Genomic DNA, 21758 nt, shown 5'->3' with positions numbered 1-21758 from the left:
CAGTACAAAAAACAAGCATCGACCTATGGGGTTGAAAAATGAAGCCAATGTGGAGTTCAAAAACTGCAGTTACTCTCTGCAACTTGAGGCCGACTCCCAAAGACCGCCGTGATAAAATGGCCAACTTCACAGCAAAAATAAACATGTTTACAGCCTGGTACAAAAAAAACGAACAAACAACAAAACTAACTACAGTAATAGTAATTTTTTAGGTAAGTCACCCGTTTGCAGGTTATTAAGGCTTGAGGTTACGGATAATTAAGGGCGTGTTATGTTTAGTTCCATCCTCTCCTTCAAATATGGTCAATTCTGGCTCCAAAAACCAGAGAAGAGACACCCAAAATGCCAGACTTGAGGCTTCAAAAGTGAAGTCCACAAACCAGTGAGTGACATCACAGTGGCCACATCCATTAACCTGTTTTAAACAGGCTGAGCACTAATACCAGCTATGCTTGCCAATAATGCCTCCTGAGTTGGGGAGACCCCCTTTTATAACCTTTATGACCTTAATGTAGAAACATGTCCCCGGGCATGGCAGACGTAATCCTTTCAAAACTTTGAATAGTCCAGTTTGATGATTTAAAAAGAAAAAGAAGTCTTTTAATCCAATAATTGAAATGCTTTCTGGAGTCCACCAAAACAAATCCTTAAGCTCTTAATAATAAAGAAGCAACAGCATAACAAATACTTAGGGAACACACAAATGCCCCGTGGACTGCTAAATAAAATAAAATTGTCATATGCAAATATAGATGCATATTAAATATTGATGCTTGGATTAATAATTTGGTGCGTTTTTTAATTAAATATTCAACATTGTTTTGTGCAGATTACTTGACATTTATCGGCGTAAGTCCTAGGCCAGACCCTGTTCTAAAAATAATGACCTGAAGAGAGGAGACAACTAATAAGCAGTCTGATGGAAGAGTAGTCACAGCTCAGCTCTTGGTGATTTTCACAGCATTTTTTACACCTGTGCTTTTCCTACTGTGTGTGACATGTCAAAATTTTAACTGCAAAAACTGTAGTAAAGTTACAGGGGTGTGTGTTTTTGTGTTCCTTAACTTGGCAAAATGTTGTGCAAAATGCAAGAAATTAGTCAATTAAGAAAATACTTCTTTTTCAAAGCTAGAGAAAACTATATTTAGAATTATCATAATGATATATTTAAAATGATTTTTTAGTAGAATTTTTGTAATGAGCTTAAAGATGAGTTATCTGTGAGCCTTTTTCAGGTCATTTCCTTTTTTGTTGTGCTAATTTTCATTTTCTTGTACTTTTCACTGATGTCTTGCTTATTTATGGGCCTTTTTTTTCTTAAATTGCTCATTGCCTTCTTCCCATGATTTTGAAAGAAATCAAACCAAATTGCTGAGGTTTGAAATGGTTAATGGCAGTGATCATCTCACACTAACTCCTTCCTTTTCGCCCACTCACCTCATTTTGGTCACTTGCAAGTTCACCTCCCTGAGTTAATCCAGTTAGAGCTCCTCAAACCAACAGCAGCAGTCGTTAATGCTCTCCTGCTGTGCCCCTGCTGCAGCCGAAAACTTCAGTCCACCTGGACGTGACGTGATACTGCGGCCACACCACATAAACCAAGTATTACACACTCATTTGACCTTTAACATGAAGTTAAATCTCTGTTAAACTTGCTGTGGATATTCTTGGTGGAGGAATCTGAATCTGGACATTTCCTGTGCTATGAACTTATGATCATACATTATGAATTTACTGCTAGTCCTGTATGCTGCAGTATATTATATACTCATGTCCTATAGCAGATGCGGGGACAACTCTCCAGAGATCATAATTTTTAGTTAGTCTCACCTTTTTTGGTTTTTAAGTGCCAGCTTTTTAGATTCCACCTCTGCATGTCAGACTTGCAAACCCAGCTGCCGATAAGGAGGTCGAGAGTGAGAAGCTGTAACGTTTGCAGACAAAGAAGAAGATTCAGTAAATGTGCACAGTTTCTCTGATCTCTGGCTCGATGGCATGTTTCTTTCTTCTCTGTAGTTCACTGCAGACCTGACTCTCAGGCATCATGTTGATAATGCAGCTTGTTTGTCTCAAAACTTCACTGTTATGACATTTGTGTTCGATCACATTATAAACAGGCAGTGTGGCTGGCTGGCAATGCCGAACCACTAATTGTTGTAATTGTTTGCAGGCTGTGCGCATGGGCTGCCTGGTCTGAAGTCTGTGTGTGTGTTTCTTTGAATATAATATACACCTTCACTATGAGTGCATGTGTGTGTGCTAGTATTGATTTGTGTGCATGGTTTGTGTGTGATTACCCTCTGAAGACCTCCTCTCTTTGTTTACATCCCAACTAAGCTTCAAACACTCATGGTTAGATATCGGATAGACAGAGGAGAGGGAGGAAGGAAAAAGGAAATAATAAAAGGAGTAAGGGGGGAGGAAAGGGTGCCACTCAAATTGCAAAGTACATACATACAACTATATTTAAATGATAAATGTGACATTTTTTGGAAATATGCTTATTTGCTTTCTTGCCAAGAGTTAGATGAGAGGATTGATGCCACACTTACATCTGTAGGTTAAATATTAAGTTATTTTAAAAAAGGGTTAGCTTAGCTTTGCATAAAGACAGGAAATGGGTGGAAACAGTTAGCCTGGCTATGTCTAAATGTAACAAAATCTGCCCACCAGCATCTCCAAAGTCTTATTGTCACCAACTTAACATTTTTTATTTTTGTTTTTGTACATAATAAACTAACAAAATATAAGAGGCTGTCCTCCTCCAACATAAGTCCATATAAGATGTTTTTGCAGGCAGAAATGATGATCCATATTTATGCTTTTTGTTTTTGACTTTTTTGGAGGACATAACTTGTTAATCTATGAGCTTTTCAGGTGTCTGTAAGCATTCGAAAGAAGAAAATCTGTCAACATGAAAAATAAACAAATGAGAAGGAGAACATTTGTAATTTAGGTTAAGAAACCCTTTAAGCCCACGGTGTATAATCCTACAGCTCATTTTCATAGTTATCATTTCTTACCTTCAGTTTCTTACGTTTCACTAAATGGTCCTGGAAGAATTTTTTTGTGCCCTTAGAAGGAGTGGAAAAAACTGTCTGCCAAAAGTTTACACCATCACAGAAGAAAGGTTGCAAAATAAAGACACAAAATAAACTTGAAAACAAATAAAAAAAACACATTTTGTTCTGTCTTGTGCGAGAGACACCAGTCGACAAGAGCGCTGCGCCGTGGGCCCATGGCGGCGCCGTGGAGGAACAGCCGGTGTTAATCCAACCCAGTAACGGTTCAGCAAGCTGCAGTGGGAACCAGCAGAGGAGGGAAGGAGCGTGAAATCCCCGACACCTGGTGGCTCTTTCTGCACAAGAGTCTGCAGCTGGTGTCGAGAGCCCACAGCCACCCGGCCAGCTGTGCCTCCTCGACGGCTCCACTGGCTCAACGCTGAGGTTACAGGGACAGATCAGGCCTGTTTTAAAGTGATCACCTGTGGTCCAGTCACTTAAACACTTTTACTGTTATGGATGCATTTTGTTTGATTGCATTCTATAGAAATGGTCACTGACTTTGTTTCACTCTGAGAGAGAGAGTTTTTGTATCCCAAAGCATAAACACTGTTTTGCCATTCTGATAATGACGGCTTTTTGGGGGACTTTTGCTAAATATCTGTATGCACTTTCTGACACACTATAACCAAATCTATATCTCACATAGCGTGCTACTAGCTTGTCAGTAAGTTAATGTCATTGTAAAATGCAAATGAAGTTTTAGTTGCTGGTGGCAGAAGAGAAATAAGTTTCAAAGTACAGAAAAGATTTGAAATTGCCTTAGACTGAACTTACAGGTTTGTTATTTTAGAGCAATGTGTGAATAATGTTGTGTATTTTTACTGTTGTGTGTATCTTAGTGTGTATTTTAGTGTGTTCTATTTTATGATCTTTTACTTTGAGTAAGTGCTCTATAAGTAAAATGCAGTATTATTATTATTATTATTATTATTATTATTATTATTATTATTGTTATTGTAGCATACTGCATAACTACACTATGAAAAAAGACTATTCATTTTAATTTTAATAGTTTGTGTCCTGGCAGCTTTTTAATTTTAAGCTGACTGAATTTGAGAAAACAAGTTAAATCGTTACAAAATTACCCAAACTAGTCTTTTCTAATTCAGTCAACTTAAAATTTTAAGGCAGCTGGGCGACTAACTTAAAACAAATCAAAAGTCTCTTTTTACAGCGTAAAGTCAGGTGGTGGTGTTACCTTGACGCTTGGTAAGTTTAAAAATGTGAACGTTTATTACTTAAGTAGACTTCTCCAATGAGGCGCTTTCATCATTGATTTGAGTTGGATTCTACTGAAAATCACCAAAGTTGTGAGTAGTGTTCTAGTGATATAGTGTGAAATCCAGGGTGGTGGAGCGGACTCACTGTGCAATGACACAATTATTTACAGAGCGTGAATTAAGCCATGCTGCCTTATGTAATCACAGAATTAATAGCTCATTGACTCTCATTTTAGCAAGTCAGTAGGCCGGTGCTGTAGTCGAAGCTCAGGGAGGCATTAAGAGGTACAATCCTGCCGTTTTACCACCATTTCATACATATTTTAAGTGCTATTTCTTGTTGTTGAGGAGAGAGACAAACTTACTGTTTACCAGACTGATCCATTTTCTGTGAGCTGCAAAACAGAAGTTTTAAATTCTGCAAAACTGTGTTGGACCATTACATTTTTACAGCACACTCTGTTGAATTAACATCAACTCCAATAGTAGTTTACCGTTTGTATGCATTCTGCCATGAATTAATATTTAATAAAAACCAAGTTTTACCTTCTTTTTCTGCTCTGTAGGAGTATTACACTGGTCCCTGCATTGATACTGAATGTTGAACATTTTTAGTCTCATCTATGGTCACAATGTGCTGAAACAAGGTTCCTCCGCAGGTCATAAACAGGGGGCCCAAGGTGCTGACCTGTGGAACTCCACCTATCGATTTCAAAGAGATATTAAGAATGAAAAACAAACTGCATGCATTATTGAACTGTTCAAAAATAATTTTCCCGAGTAAACACTCTAAAACAGCTTCACATTTACTCCCAGGCAAGGTTTTTATTTTTTATATCAAAGGCAAATATAGCTTTTTATGGCTTGAAATAAATGGAACACTAAATTATCAGATTCCAGACTTAAGAAGCCCTATTAGTCTTTAATTGTTTTTTCATTTTCCTCTTAAACGGATTTGCTTTGAAATGTCTTTTTGTGGGTGTAAAAATGTTACTGGCTCAATGTAGAGGCGCACATCAAAACCTGCCAGTTGGCCACTAATACACCAGAGCCGCCATAATTAAATGTTTGTTTTTGAAGGAGATGTGATGTGGTTGTTTTCCGACTCGTTTCATCTTTGGGTGTTTTAGGGGTGTTTTCACCATCTGTGTGTGTGTGTGCGTCTGTGTGTCATGGACCTAAAGTTGCGTGTTTTTTCATTAGTTTTAATAACAGCTAAATGTTGAGTTGAGTATTTCATGGGTTTGGCCTTTGTTTCAATCAGTTACACTCTAATCACTACTTTCATGTGAAACAGTGAAGTCAAGCAATCAGAAAACCAGACGGGTTCTGTAGTTGCCTGAGTTCAGCCGCCAGTAAAGCACTTCATAGTATCAGGAGTAGATTATGTTGTTGTTTTACATATCTTTGTGATCATGATGCATATTTATTTTGATATTTTAGTTGTTTTTTTTATGTGTCTTTGCTGTTGTTGTTATATGTCTCTTTTTGAGTTAATTTAGTGTCTTTTTGGTCATTTTGTGTCCTTTTGTTGCTGTTTTGTATCTCTTGAGGTACATTTGTGTCTCTTTGCGGTTAAGTATCTATTTGTTTGTTTTGTGTCCTTTTGTTGATGTTTTGTGTCTCTTTTAGGTACATTTGTGTCTTTTTAGATTATTTTGTGTCTTTTTGGTGATGCTGTGTCTCTTTGTTGTTGTTTTGTCGTTTTTTAAGTAAATCTGTGTCGCTTTGAGGTCATTTTGTTTTGCCCCTTTTTTTAAAGTTATTTTTAGTCTCTTTGCAATTTGTTTGCTTCTTTTTGGGGTCATTTTCTGTCCCTGGGCCTATGCTCGGTAGACCGGTTCAGTTTTACCTCCATGCATGGTATGCATGTATGTTTATTCTAATTTTCACTGCATTTTTAAACCAGTAGGTCAAAGCTGAAACAAGAAGTCATGAGGTCAAGAATTCAAGAAGTTGTAGTTGTAAAATTCATCAAATGCTTTAAACAGTCAGAGTCATAACTTTAGACAACTTTAAAACTCCCTCTTTGTTGTCACTTCTAAATCAGTGGTTTAGAAAACACGGGCTAAATTCTTAAACACAGATCAGATGGCTTGTGTGGTTTGCATCCCCAGATATTAGCGATGAAGCAAGGGACTAAAATGTTGGCCAAAACTACAAAAATAAAACCCAGACAGTAAAAAAACCAAAGATTAAATTTCCTCTCTTTTTTCTTATCTTTTTGATACTGAAATGCTTACGTTTGCCCTTTCTGTTGCACACACAAAACTTTCCCTAATGAGGTTGTAATGCATGCATGGCATTGCAATGCATACACACACACACACACACACACACACACACACCCCTCCAAAACATCACACACAGTACCACGTGCTGGCTTCAGTGATCACTGTGTGTTGTGTTCAATGGTGTGTAAAGTGCTGCCGCTGCGAGTATTAGCCTGTTTATCAGAGTGTGTATTAACGTGCTGCAGCGCAGGGGCTGGAGGTACTCTGTGTGTGTGTGAGTGTGTGTATGTGTGTGATAGCAGGGGATCACAGGTGTGTTTGCGAGCTCCACAGAGAGCCTCCATCCCCCCATAACCCCTACGCTCCCACCCTGAGCATCCTGGGTAATATCAGCGCACTGAGCACCTGCGTCCCTGTCCCACAACACACACACACACACACACACACGCACACACACATACACACACCTCTAATGGCCCTGTATCAGCCTGCCATACGGCTCTAATAGCCAGCTGTGTGAGCAGAACTCCAGTGGACCGTACCAACACTCACTGATGCAGTTGTAATATTAGATGTGAGTTAACTATGATGAACACACGAAAAAAGGACATTTTATACTTTAGCTGTGATTTTTTCAAACAACGCTACTTTTTAATGACACAGGATTCATGCAGGTTTATCATCGGAAGATAAAGAGTCTGCATCACCATTCCCACCGGCATCCTCATGTAAAATTAAATGACTTTTTCATGACTTTCCTCAACAAAGTTGACTTTTTCTCATCCTGGTTTCCACCCGAGATGGGCTGAAAATCATCTAACGTAAAGTGGAACAGGAAACAAAAACTCTCTGCTTTTGTTATTGGGCAAAACTCCTCTCAGTTCAGCAAGTATGAAAAATGTTTAGTACACAAATGGACGAGAGTTTTCGAGGCGACGCTACCTGCAGCACACGTCAGGTCAACACCTGCATCTTGTTTTGTAGCCCGCACTCTGGTGGCATGAAAAGCATCCATTTTTATCACATGTGCAGCAGAAACTAAATGTATGCTAATCGTCTTCATCAAACTCAGACATAGTCTGAATTTACGTCTCAGTCGCCACAAGGAAATGTTGGCACTGCAAGTTTCTGCAGACCACAGATATGTTAGGTTTTTATGCTTTCTACGTATCATGTAAATGTTTGTAAAGTGTAGTTTTAAATACAGGTTTATGGGATGTCTTTATCATCAGGAGGTGGAGGGAATGGTGGAAGCTGCAGACCGCTGTTCGATCACTGCGTTTAAAGTGGCTTTTCACCGACGAGCGTGGGTGCTTATTGGCGACCTGTCTGCATTTCCACCGAGGATAGTGCCATGAAAAGCAATTGTTTTATAAAGAGACATTGTTGAGTTTACAGTGACTTTTTAGCGTCTAAATGCAATGTTTTTTAGCAACCCATCTGCAACCGTTTTTAAAACAGACATGCTGCCTCTTTCAGCCGTGTTTTAGCCACTAAATGTGGTATTTTTTACTCATCTTTGCATTTACACCGGGGATTGCGCCATGCCATTCCTATTAGGACTCTACTGCATTTTCAGCAGCTTTTTGGCCATGAAACCAAGGATTGCTGCATTTCCACTGGGGTTAGGGCCATGAAAAGTGGTTGTTTTTTTACCGGGACATTGCTTTGCTTTCAGCAGTTGTCAAGCCACCAAAACTGGTTATTTTAAGCCAAAACATGATCTTTTCCTAATCATAACTAAGTGGTTTTTGTGCCTAAACCAAACCACCCATAAACCATGTTGTTGTTGAAACATTCACATTGAACAAAGTTTCAACATATTCACTACACACATAAAATAATAATGTAAAAATGTAACATATCATTAGTTGGCAGAAACATACAATGCCAAAATGTGGCTCTGGTTTATTATGACTTTATTTTTATTTATTTATTTATTTTTATATTTCTATCAGTGATCATACTGAGATCTAAACTAATCACTAAAACCAAAATCATGCATTTTGTAAACAAATCCGACAGGTTAGTCAAACTAATTTGGAAGTGAAATGAAGGTTGAAGGGTAGAATTACATCCTGTTTGATTAAATTAGTTCATTTTTACCTCGTAACTAAGTAACTAATCTGGAAAAACTGTTTACAACTAGTTAATGGAAAGGTTCGAGCCGCAGTTAAGGGTAAGTGATGGTCTAACCTCTTGTGAAAAAAGCAGAAATCAAATGCAGCCCTGGGAGCAGTCAGTCCTTCAGCTGGTCTGAAAAGCCTGAGTCATCTCACACACACGCTAACATTCACTTCAAGCCAAACACTCGATGGAACGGAGGTTGACAGATGGAAATACAGACATTTGTTAGCGTTGCAGTTGCTAAATTGTTTCAAATTGTTATCAGACGCCCTGGCAGAGTAAAGTCGACATGAAGCTGCAGGGAGTTAGCTACGACTCGTAAATTAATCTGTTTCTAACGATTCCCAGAGAAGAAGTGAAATGTGAACACAGTAAATCTGTCATATGTACGTAATAATATGTACTGTCGTTTGGTGCATATTAAAATAGATCATAGCTACAGTGGGTGACTATTGTGAAGCCTGACATGGGGGACATGTCCCCCTCCAGTTCTTACAGTCTATGCCCTATACATGTTATATAGGGGGTTTAAAAAGATAAGTCTGTATCCCCCCCACCCATTTAACTGCACTGTGTTTTACATTTTACAGATGCTGTTTTTACATTCATACGTCTGTGGTTCGGTTGGTGTGGACTGTGCATTTTGTATCTGCATTCAGCAGCTGTTGTTTTTATGACGTTTGTGGTTAGAGTCATGGTATGTGAGGGCCAAGGATCAGGAGAGGAACGACAGCTCTCTGCCTACTTTTAAATGACGCCATTTGGCATCTTTTTTTTTTATTTCTGTTTGATGCACATCTTTTTTAAAATATATTTTCTAAAAAATATTTTTCACAATTTTGATCACTTTTTAATTTTAATTTTATTTGTATATTTTTAAATGATCTATTTATAATTTTTTTTATTACTCTTTTATTGTTATTAACATTTTAATTTGTTTTATTCTTCCTGTGTTTTAATGTGTTTGGTTTTATTGTAAAGCACTCTGTAGCAGTGTTTTAAAGGTGCTATATAAATAAACTATATAGATGAAGTTTCTATTAATGTCATCATTTTGTTTTCTTTACTTCTTTTTTTGTTTGTTAATTTTTGTCAGGGAATGTTGTGTTTGTTTTTGTGATGTAATGTTTCGTTAAAACTGAAAATCAGAAGAGAAAAGAAAATCAAGTATGTATGTTGAAAAAACAAACAAAAAATAAAATAGATATATTAAATAAGAAATGAGAATATTTAAATAAGAAAATAGCAAAATAAGAAAAATTCGACAGATTCTTTTTAAATATATGTGCATAAAATGAGTGTATTTGTACCGTATTCTACCGTTAATAACAAATGACGTTACTTTTTCCTTAAGATTATGGGGCGTTTGGTACATACACATGGTCTGCGTCGTCGAGAAGCAAATGATAATTATAACTCACTGGCTGTTACACAGAGCTGTGCACGCTGGGACCCACTAACAGAGGTTTTTAAAAGACAAACGGGGGAAAACTTTTCACACAGAATACTTTGAAAAAAGTTTTATCAGATTTTCATGTCCTGCCCACAACAGAACCGAAGAACAACGGCAAAATGTAAAAGTAGAACAAATCAGAAACGTGCTCCTTCCAGGACAGGGATAACTGCCAAACTGAAATGTTCATAATGTGTTGTGATGCCCCGTTCCTGTGTGGCGCGAATCCCACAAAACAGTGTCAGTGACAGTGGTTGCGTCCCACATACGGTGAGTTTTGCAGGTGGATTGTCAACATTTACATCATAATGTACATAAATGTCCACGAGAAAACTGTTTGATGGATCATTTTTAGAAATAAAGAATAATACTTTTAAACTTAAACTGTGTAACAGAGTTCTTCATATTTGCTCGTCCTCTTTTTTTGTCACATTTACAAAGACATTTGTAGCCATATCAAAGAAAATAAGAGCAAAACCATAATTACAGCAATAATACTCAGATTTTGGTAAATATAAAGGTAGTAATAAATATCAATGAGATGGAAATGTGGAGCTGATTTACTGTCAAAGTTTCACATAGCGCTCAGTTTATGAAGAGACCTCCTAAAGTATATTTATATATTTAAAAAGAAATTATAGAATGTAAAATGTGTTATTGCCCTGCATGCCTCACAGATAAATGCCCATCACACGAGGTATACTGCCCGATATCTTGGTCCCCAAATTACGTCTCACCCTAAACCGATGCAAGCCCCGTGATTCCACCTCTGCTCAGATAAAAGTTCTCTAACTGCAGCTTCTCAAAGTGTTATTTATTTATTTGTATTTATTTCTAATATCTGACCACAAAAATAACTTGTTTGGGATGATTTTACTCAAAGCTTCAGTGAGGTTAGCTTGTAAGGTTAATCGTAAACTCCAAATCGTTTTTAACTTTGCATGATAACCCTTTCTAACCGGAGCAAATTGGCTTGATTTCTTTCAAAAGGTGTAAAAAAAACAATGAGCAACTTAAGAAGAAATTATCCCAAAATAGCACATAATGAGTCAAAAAATACAAAACCATGAGAAAAGAGTAAAATTAAAAACCAAAACAATACCTGAAAATTTGAGAAAATTTAGAGATTGGCCAAGGAAATGACCTGAAAAAGTGCTTACGAAAAAACGATAATCCTGTAACATGATTTTAATTACATAATTATAAATAAAGTTGAATGGACATTTCCCAAAAAAATCTGAATCTGCTAATTTGTTGCAATTTGAAAGATATTCCTTAGCAGGTTGCTCGATGCCTTTTCCCCATGTTTTCAAAAAAAATTAAACCAATCTGCCCAAAGTTAAAAAATGTATTTTTTTTTTTAATTTCAAAGAGGTAAAAGTAGGCAATTCCAGATTTGGTCATTTTACAGCAGCTATAGAGCCTGTGAGTCACAGTGGAGGTCAAATGATCCTACATAAAGCAACAACAAAAAGACGCCTAAAAGTGGTCACATCATGCCTCACTTATTTCTGGTTTCTGGTCACAAACTCATAATTTCTTTGTTTTGTTGGTTGAGAACATGCCAGATTTAATTATATGTAAACTAAACTGCCAGCTTTAAGGGTAACTCTTGTATTTTTCAACATGGATCCTATTTTTCTATGATTTTATGTCCAAGTGAAAAATGGAGAAAACAATTTACAAAATTGGTCCAGTGCTGAGCGAGAGCGCTGCAGCCGGCAGACACTTATAATAATAATCTGAGCCTGTTAGTGGCAAAAATAAAGCACTTTTAGTGGACGTAAATTGACAGTACACATGTCCCAAGTGGATGCATTATAGCTTTAACGCTCGCTCTCAATGCTGGACCAATTTAAAAAACTGTTGTTCTCATTATAAACTTGACATCAACAAACCTCCCTCTCCATACTTTAAGAGGAAAACTCTTTGGAGTATCAAAAACCTAACCTGAAAATATAATAAACAAAAACCTACGTAAATAAACATAAACCTCTTGTTGGCTTAAAGTAGCTGAAAATTCAAAACTTAGTAACCACTAGTGAAGCGCAATCCACTTCTCTACCTGCGTACACATTAAGTTTCACTTTGCCAAAATACTTTACAGCTGAATACACAGCTTCCATGCATTTACACAAAGATTTTGGAGGAAGTTGTGTACTTATGCTGCATTTCTACTACATGGTACGGCACGGTTATGCTGAACTCGAGCCAATACTAGACGGGGGAATTAAAACACTGCAGACCAGTGATTGGCTATAGAGAATTGTCACTGGTGTAACGCGACACCCCGTACAAACTTGCCATTTTTAATAGCAAACTACCTTCAACTGTGACCAAAATATTTGAAATATGGCAGCTTGCAAACCTGAGCCTTACACTACTTACACTACTTACTACAACAGTGTTGCTTTGGCAATCAGCTGAGAACCTCACCTGCGCTGAGCTGGTACTATCTGCAGTGGAAACAAAACAGAGAAAAAGACGTGGTAGCAACAGTGACTGAGTCGAGCCAAACATGCAGTGGAAAGGCAGCATTAGTACTAAGGTAAGAAAAACTAAACTGTAAGATAAGTGGATTGTGCTGCAGGTGTAGTTTGAGAACTACAGCCACTGATTTCTTTCAAAAACATGGGAAGAAGGTGATGAGCAATGTAAGAAGAAATGACCCAGAAATTAGCATGAGCTTCATGAAATTAGTGAAAAGAACAAAAAAAAATAAATAAAAATGAGAAAAAAGCAAATGAAATGAAAAAAGGTGCCTAAAAATTATAACAATTCTGTAAAACTATTTAAAATATTTCATTCTGGTAATTATAAATATAATTATATGTATAATATAATTATCTCTCTAGCTTTTTTGAAAATAATTTTCTAAATCTATACATTTTTCCAGGTTGCTCATTTCCTTTTTTCTAATGTTTTTGAAAGAAATCGAACCGATTCTCTAAGGGTTCAGAGGTTTACATACTTGTGAAAGGTTTGTGAATGCAGCAAAAGAAAAGCGATGATGGTCAAATTTTCAAAAGCTGACAGAGGTATTAAAAAACCCAACTCGAGGAATTTGTTGTTTAAAGCCAACTGAAATGTGGTCCCATCCTCACCAGAAAAAAACAAAATTTAGGAGGATGTATGTTTTTTTGTGTATTTTTATTACAGGCAGCATCAAACCAAGAATACTGGAAGTATCTGTAGGTAGTGGAAGTACCTTTGAAACCCTTTTCAGTCAAACTTACTTAAATATGTTTCCACAGTTCCTCAGATTTGAACGAGCTCTGATGATCAGCTCTGGTACAGGTGATCAAAGGGTGCTTATTCACAGGTTTTCTGTGTGGACGTCACAGTTTGATGCTGTCCTTTGCCTCCATCGAGTGTTTTTCTCTGCTGTTATCTCTGCTGCTCTGCAGAGTGGGGGCTGTCCAGGCTGCTGTAGGGGGACAGGGAGGAAGTCGCTGGTCCTGAGGCTTTCCCATCATCCCCTTCTTCCTTCTCCGTCTCCATTTCCACCTCTCTTTCTTCTCCTCTGTCTCCTCCCTCTGTTCTGAACGCCTCCACTGATCCTCTCCCGTCCTCGCTCTCCTCAGACGCAGACAGCCCCTCCTCTCCTCGACTCTCCGCCGCGCAGACGACCCCCTCGCTGGGACTCAAGCTCTCCCGGTCGTCCTCCCCGGGTACTGGCTCTCTGACCTGGTTGTGGTGCTTGACGTTGTAGCGCTGGTTCTGGAAGAACTTGACGATGGTGTGTTTGGGCAGATCCAGCTGGGCTGACAGGGTGTGGATGGCCTCCTGGTCGGGGTAGAGCCCCACATCGCCGATGAAGCTCTGCAGGATTCCCAGAGCCTCAAGGGAGATCCTTGTCCTGGAGCGGGCCTTCTTTGGTCCTCCGCCTCCGAGGCCGGGACTCATACCATGCTGAGGTGCGTCTTCCGAGCCATGCAGGACCAGCAATGGGATGGGCTGAGGGTCTTCATGAATTGGAGATGGAGTGGTCAGAGGTGGCAAAGGTGGTCTGTGGAGCGCCTGTTAACAAAAGAAAATTAAAGAATAATGAACTTTTTTTTTTTAATGATTTTCTACGACCAAAGTAGGTCCAATTCATTCATGAACAATTCATTTTTCGAAACCTGATTAATGTTAGACTTTCAATAGTTAATCGCAAATAATCGCATTACAAAACAGTTCTGAGGTCCATACTGACAAGGCGAATAGCTCTCACCAGATCTGACTGACCAAATTTGAGGAATCAAATGGCAGCAAAAAATTGCATGGGACTAGCATAAAGTGGGCATGTCTGTAAAGGGAAGACTCGTGGATACCTGGAGCCATTTTCATTCAGATATCTTGAGGTCAGAGGTCAAGGGACCCCTGTCTATTAACCATACCATTTTTTCATTGCCAAAATTTAACTTTGGAGTGTAATGCAGCTCCTTCCTGAGTGGCACGACATGGTTGATACCGCTGGATTTCTTTTAGATCTTCTTGTTTCATACAATACCAGTATCACTGTTGTAGCTTTAAAACACATTAACACTGGCAGTCCTTGTCTAAAGATGTTATTTATGGCATTTTACAGATTATTAACAAATAATTAATGTTTATTCTTGACTTTTATTGCCAAAAACAACTGAATTCTGAACTCAAGGTCCACTTATTTGCTTTTCTTGAGCTTTCAAATCTAACTGTCTCAATCAGCATACGTTGATAGAGATCTATGTGGAGCCCAGACTCTGTGAAACACTGGTGGTATTTAAGTGCTGCGTTTCTCAGAAGTACCACAGCTCTGATAAACTGCCCACTTCTTGGTGTCTTTAGCTTTTTTTGTAAACTTTATAAAACACAAAGTCGCCTCCCATCTCCTTGGTAACTGTTTTGTTTGTCAGACATTCATAGTGATGTTTCAAAATGCATGTGGCATGGCTGACTTGATGCAAAACAAACTAAATGATCACTTCGGGCCACCACAGGGACCTCAAATGAGTCTAAAAACTTCAGTATTTTGTACTTGTGGCACCAACTTAGAATTTCTTAAGGGGAGCGTTCAGAATGCACTGAAGGCAATCATTTTTAAAAGGGGGTGTTGAGGTGTTCTTTGGGGACATTTGTGTGTGTGTGTGTGTATTTTTATGCCAGTTAAGACCTTTGGACACCAAGTCCATCATTAAAGTTTTCTGAAAATATTTGATTTTCTGTGTTTTTTCACTTTTGTCAAAAGCCTTTAGAGAGTTATTTGACCGAAAAGCAGTGAAAAAAATGTGGTGTAACCTGCGGGATGCTTACATTCACAAGAAGAAAAAGGAACAGGGCACACAGTGTCTTTTTATAAATCAGACAGCCTACTTCAATAGGTGAGATTTTAAAATTCGGGTGGGTAACAATGACAAAAAGGATGATTTGATAGAGGATGAGGACAGCAAGGGAGGTAACTTCAGCGCAGAGAAGCAAGGGAGCAAATGTGTCTTTACATTTTGTCAACAAATAACAAACAATAAAATGCATCAGACTAAGTGTGCAAGTCTGTGTGTGACCTACATTCAAGTGCACACTTTCACACTTCTATCATTAGATTTTTTCTCTTGCTTTTCCTCTGTGATGTGAACTTGCCTTGCCTTTTACTACTATTAAGTAAAACTTTTCATGCTTAAGACGCGGCATTTTTTTCTGAATTGCTTGCACTCAGTTTGTCACTGTTTAGTATGAAACTAGCAAAAGTTTATAACTTCTGCCGATTGCATTTAAGCTTCTAAAATTTTAAAAGTGGTGAACATTATCTTGCTGAACAAACGGTGTAAGGCTTTCCCATGAGGGACCCACAGCCAAGCTAACTTCCTCTTCGGCCTACAGAAAAGCGTCATCTCTGGAGCACTCTATCATCACCGAAAAACTGTGAAACAGTCTAAAGGACTTTTTTTTAAGAGCAACCCTCTCCTTAATTCTACCAACTTATTTGTCTGCATCATTGTGGAAAATTAACGCTGTGTTTATGTCAGGGAGGTGCTGTTTTGTGACCATGAAAAAAAAATGAACCCAGACTGAGACAAAGGCTTGAGCCGACACTGCGTGAACACCAGCACATCCATTTCTGCAGATTCAACACACTTAAAGGGCTCAACATAACAGTTAAAAGTGAGATATTACAGTTTTATCCAGCATCACAGCTTCATGGCGAGTTAATTACCGTACTGACCTCAGTAATAAGTGAACAGCTCTGCCTCTCTCTGCAGAGTCATTAAAGAAAATGTAGTACAAGCGGAAGTGCGACTGACCAGCCTCCATCGCCCGCCAACATGCACGCTGAGCTCCCAAATCCATCACACAAACAACCACACTACTCGAGCTTATTAAGAGGGCGGGGCGGCCAGCACACCCAAACACAGGAATCCAGCACCATAAATCTGTGGTCCATCAAAATTAAAGGACCTAAATAAAGATAATGGCAATTCCTTTTTCTCTGCTTCAATAATTACAGGGAATGTTCTGAATAATATTGAGGTTAGGGCCAGACGGGAGAGCATTTTGGGTTTTGGGGAGAGGGTGGGATGGAGGAGTGTTTAGCAGGAAGTGTGTGGGCTGGTCATTTACCACTTCTATTTTCAATGACTTATGAGACGCAAATATGACAAAGAGGAGGGCTGCTGAGAGGAGCAGGTGGTGGAATCGCAGACAGAGAGAGAGGGAACTTTTTTAAACAGCCCGATGTTCACATTTTCTCACACGTAAAACACTTTGATTTGTGTCTTGTTCTTGCACATGGCTGCGATGTGGTTGAGCATGGGTGTGTATTTTTAAAAATCTGATTTTCACACAGATTTCGTTTTTCTTCAGTGAGATTTTCAACAGTTTTAATCTTCAGAGTAATCACAGATATATTAAAAAAACCCTGTACCTGCTGTTCTGGGACGTGCAGGACTGTGTGGTGCCTGTCGCTGTGCTGCTGCCTCGACTCCTCCTCGTAGACCTGATCTCTGTCGGCCTGCGATAACGCCAAGAACCTCCTGATGGTGCACAGGTTCTCCCATAGCGTGCGGTTCTCGGGGCTCGGGCTCTCCTTCCACCTGAGCAGCTCACACAGCCAGCCCTGCACCAGATTTAGGCAAAATTAAGACTATATTGTGGATAGAAGATTATATAAAAGAGTTTTCTTTTAGAAAGCTTTTGTGGCAGATTCTGTTTGTTTATTTTTGTCCTGTAAGCAGAGAGTATTTGAACTTGATGCATGTGATCATCTGTTTGTTCTGTGTATGTTTGGAGCAGACTGCCAGCCTGTGTGTGGCTGTGGTTTCCGTCACTGCTGGTCTCTCTCTTTGCTGACAGTGTTTTAAAATCAGCAAAGTGTTGCTAGTTGGACCGAACTATCGCAATACTTCTCAATCATCACTTATGATCCACTCTCAGTATGTGGCCGTGTATTTATCGGCAGAGACTCGGCCCTCTGCCTGTGTTTTCTTATTCTCTTCTAATTTTGCTGTTTGGGATGTTCCTGGGCACAGCGAACAGGTGAGATCCAGACTTTACAAAAAGGTAGCGACCAGGTGCCAGACTGTAGACAGCACGTGTCCAAGAGGAAGCTATGAAAACTGCACACGGCACTAAAAAAATGCAAATATAGCAAAGTGAAACACCAAGCAAAAAAGCTGGGATTGGCTTTCACTTTCCCTGGCGACACTCCAAAAACTATTTTTGGAGTATAAATTGTTTCATTTAAATCCTAAAATAAATAAACTATTTACTGTGTTAAAATGTAACAGCAGTTGTTCCCTGAGAGGAGAAAGAAAAAAGGCAGAAGAAAAAAAAAACTGGGGGGAGCAGTGAGTGTGTACGTACGTGTGTGTATCTGTGTGTGTGTGTGTGTGTGTGTGTCTGTGTGTGAGTGAAGATTGGATTATCTCTGCTAGGCTGACCCAGGATCTGCCACCAGCTGTTGTTTATGCGGTGCCTTCAGCCTGGAAATTAATGGTAATAATGTGATCATCCCTCCGTCATCTTGTCTATCTTTTCCTCCGTCTTGCATCCTTCTGTTCCTCCTTCTCTGCTGTGTCCCCTCCTCATCCCTCGCTCAATTTTAGTCCATTTACGGCTTTATCTCAGACTTTATGGCATTATCTCTCTGTGTCTCTCATACATTAATACACATGTACTCTTAAACCCTTTCTGGCTGTGTTGGTTATAAATTGTTGTATGAAGTTTAAAACCATCGGCCCCCTCCCTTTGCCCCCCCCCCCTCCCTCTCCCTTCAGCAGACTTTGATCTCGCCTCCCATCACCCGCATTGTTTATCTGAGGATGGAGACATGATGGTATGCCACAGCGGGTAATCAGATCCCCCCACATGCCCACACACACACTCACACACCTGCATCTTAGGCCCTCATCAACTCCTTCAAACATCATCAACTGTGTACATGTGTACGCGGATGTTTTACAGAAAGTTTTATGTCATTCATACAAACGTTATTCAGCATGTTGATGAGGCCCTCAACTGTTAAAAAATGGGACTTAATTTTAAGTTTTAAAGCCGCCTATTCAAGGGTGGTAGGATAAATTCAAGGAATGCATCTTTCAGCATTTAACAATGGTTGTTTGTTTGGGACAGACCTGACTTTTATTGGCAGCCACCTTGGCGAACAGAGCCTGGGAGACCTTCGCCCTCTTCATCTCCTGCTGGATCTCATCATAGATCCCTGACGAAATGTTCACCAGCGAGTCCAGCTTCAGCGGCAGCTCTGCAGCAGACATGCACTTTGTCTGCAAAGAGCAGGAGACAACAATGAAAATGAGGATTTTATATATACAGGGTTACACGAATGTAAAAAGGTATAATTTATTCCACATTTGTTTAAGTGGACATTTTCTCTCTTCATTTATCACAATTGTATTTAATTCAGATTTATATTTGAGAGAGGTTTGGTATTTGGTATTTTACTATATATATGTTTTCTGGGTATGGTTTGCATATAAGCCAGTATAGGTTTCTACCACACCCTCACGTACTTTTTATATGTTTTATTCCCATTGTGCTTTGTATTATGTGAAACAAATAAACTAAACTAAACTTTGTATTAAATCTACGGCCAACATGAACTGTAACATTATAGTAAATGTAACACTTACAACACATGAAATGCAGCCCAGTCACCAGAAGAAAACGTTGGCACTAAACACTTCTGCAAACAATGAACATGTTTTATCTACATACGCGCATTTCATACGCATGACATTGTAAAATCTAACGTGATGTAATATATGAGCTGTCATCAGGTGGCGGAGGAGGATAGTGGATGGTGTGTAACAAAGCCAAGATGCCTGCCAAGCTGCAGACCACTTTTCAAGACAAACAAACAGCAAAACCAGTTGTGTTTTAGAGAGTCATCGCTTTGTTTCCACCAGCTTTTAGCCTCCAAGGTTTGTTCAGGAATCAGAAGGTCTGTGGTTCAATGCCCTCCGCCTCCAGTCCGCATGTCGTAGTATCCTTGAGGCAAGATTCGGAGCCCCACATTGTTCCCTGTGCCATCGGTGCGTGAGTTCGTGTAAATGTTTCAAACTGTCACCTTGTATGTATACTTTGAGTGGCTGAAAGACTTTACAAGAGCAGGTCCATTTACCATCCTATCGTGAGTGTTTTGTAGCGACCTGTCGGTAGGGATAGTGCCACAAAAAGCTGTTGTTTTTTATAGAGACATTGCTTATTTTCCTGCCCCCCAAACAGGGTATTTTAAGTGAAACCATGAGCTTTTTCTAACCAGAACCAAATGGTTTTTGGGCCCAAACCGAGTTAACCACAGCATAGCTGAAATGTAAAGTTTCAACATATTCACTACATTATAATGTGAAAACGAAATGCTTGTAACACTTTGAAACATTTTTTCCTGGTGACTGGGTTGTTAAATGTCATTTAAAAAAGAGTGGAAAATTATTTTAAGAAACTATGATTCTGTATTCGCAATACATTTTATTTGTCACTCTCCATGCTTATATATTGTCATAAACTGTTTAATGTGAAAAAACCAAGTGGATGCTTTGCGACCTGCAGCCAAGTTAAGAAAAGCCTGACCGTGACACTGAACTTCACATTTCCGCCGTAAACTGTCAGCAGGACAAACATCTAAAAGTTTGGCCCGCATGACATCACATGCATACAGTACTAGAAAACCAGCTAGAAATCTGGTCTTACTAGTGTTCTTGTTAGGTCCCCCTGTATAAGTTAAATTGTATACATATACATTATATACGTTCAAGTTGTAAAGCCTTAAAAGACCTTATCTAGCTGCATAGTTCTTAATATGTGTACAATTTTATCATGAAATCTAGATGATGATGCTCTTAGTTAAACATTTTCTGTTGTGCAAATGTGTGTAACAATCTAGTCTGTTTCTCTCTCTATCCATGTGCAGATCTGGGGTTAGTCCTCATATTTGTGCGATGCTGTGAGTGTGTACCTGTGGGTGTCTGTGTGTGTTGCTGTTGGCGATGTGGTTGGTGGAGAGGTTGTGGTTGGAGTTCGTGCTCCTCTCTCTCTCCTCCTGGTAGATGCGGTCTCGCTCGCCCTCTGGCAGGTTGAGGAAGTTCTGCATGGCCTTCAGGTTAACCAGCAGCGACTGTGACGCCGAGCGAGGATCCTCCTCCTTACGGAGGATCTCTGACAGCAGACCCTGCAGCCAAACACGCACACACACATAGAAGGGTGAGCATTAAGGTTTTTGTATTATCTCTGGTAAACAGTAGGGTTATTTTGTACTAGTTTACCTGTGTTCGGTTAAAAGCTACGCGGGCGAACACCGCCTGAGAAATGCTGGCCCTCTTCAGCTCGTTCCTGACTTGCTGGTAGATGCTGGAGGAGACTTCGGCCCCTGAGCAGTTGAGGCCGGGCTCAGCAGCGGCCCCAGAGCCCTTGCAGGTCCGAGAGATGGGCGGGTGGTGGAGGAACTGCTGGTTGACTCCCTGTGGGTGCTGGTGAGCGAGCAGGCGGCTCACGGCGAGCTGCTGGTTGATGAGGTGGGCCATGGCGAGCTGCTGACGGACGAGCTGAGGGGAGAGTTGTGGGGACAGGAGCCCGCTGTGGCCCAGGAGAGGTGGACCCTGGGGACGCAGTGGTGCATTGGGGTGGTGCTGGCTGGTGGGGTGAGGCAGACAGTGTGGCTGGGTGGAGGTCTGAGTGTCCCCGAGGCCGCTCTTGATGGATAGAGCTCCGGGGCCGCCAAGCGTGGGGGAGGGTAAGAGAGAAGGAAGGCGCTGGCTGAGGACGCTCAGGTCCAAATCTCTCTCCACTGTTTCAACACACACGCAGTTTGGTGTTAATATACTTCAGAATATTGTTCATTCATCAGACCTTTTTCCTACTCCTAAACCTTAACCTGCACATCAAACTAAATCTGACTTTAAAGGGACAGTTCACCCCAAATTACTGCAGGTGTATTTCTAGAAGGAAATCTTGATGTTGAGTTTTTCGAAAGGATTCTTTTATCTCCACGAGCTGAATGGAAGCTAATTCCATTATATTGGAAAGATGAGATCTCTATGGCCGATATCTCCAACACTCTGCAACTCACACCAAAGCAATTTAGACTGATAAATAGCAGGTAAGAGGCAAAATATGCATTTTTGATTTTGGGGTGAACTGTCCCTTTAGTATTAATCCTCAGTCTGTGTGCAGATTGGACCTTTTA

At 39.7% G+C, this 21758-nt stretch overlaps 1 protein-coding gene across 2 annotated transcripts in view; it reads right to left on the bottom strand.

The window, feature by feature from the left end:
• Positions 1 to 4920: 4920 nt before the first annotated feature.
• Positions 4921 to 21758, bottom strand: part of LOC121962630 (DNA-binding protein SATB2-like) — a 42947-nt gene continuing 26109 nt past the window's right edge. The window contains exons 8-13 of one of the 2 annotated variants that reach the window (XR_006107147.1): positions 20839 to 21359; positions 20532 to 20744; positions 18691 to 18840; positions 16983 to 17174; positions 13336 to 14119; positions 4921 to 4987 (exon numbers count right to left, since the gene is read on the bottom strand). Coding sequence is in view for 1 of the 2 variants with exons in the window: in XM_042512847.1 (XP_042368781.1) it covers positions 13487 to 14119; positions 16983 to 17174; positions 18691 to 18840; positions 20532 to 20744; positions 20839 to 21359 (1709 nt within the window). In the remaining variant the exon portion in view is untranslated. Of the gene's footprint in view, positions 4988 to 13058; positions 14120 to 16982; positions 17175 to 18690; positions 18841 to 20531; positions 20745 to 20838; positions 21360 to 21758 lie in introns of those variants that run through there. The other variant, XM_042512847.1, reaches the window with a different exon arrangement.

The sequence above is a fragment of the Plectropomus leopardus genome, chromosome 24 (genome assembly GCF_008729295.1).
Source record: "Plectropomus leopardus isolate mb chromosome 24, YSFRI_Pleo_2.0, whole genome shotgun sequence".
Taxonomy (NCBI): Eukaryota; Metazoa; Chordata; class Actinopteri; order Perciformes; family Serranidae; genus Plectropomus; species Plectropomus leopardus.
This window is presented reverse-complemented; position numbering and strand designations above follow the sequence as displayed.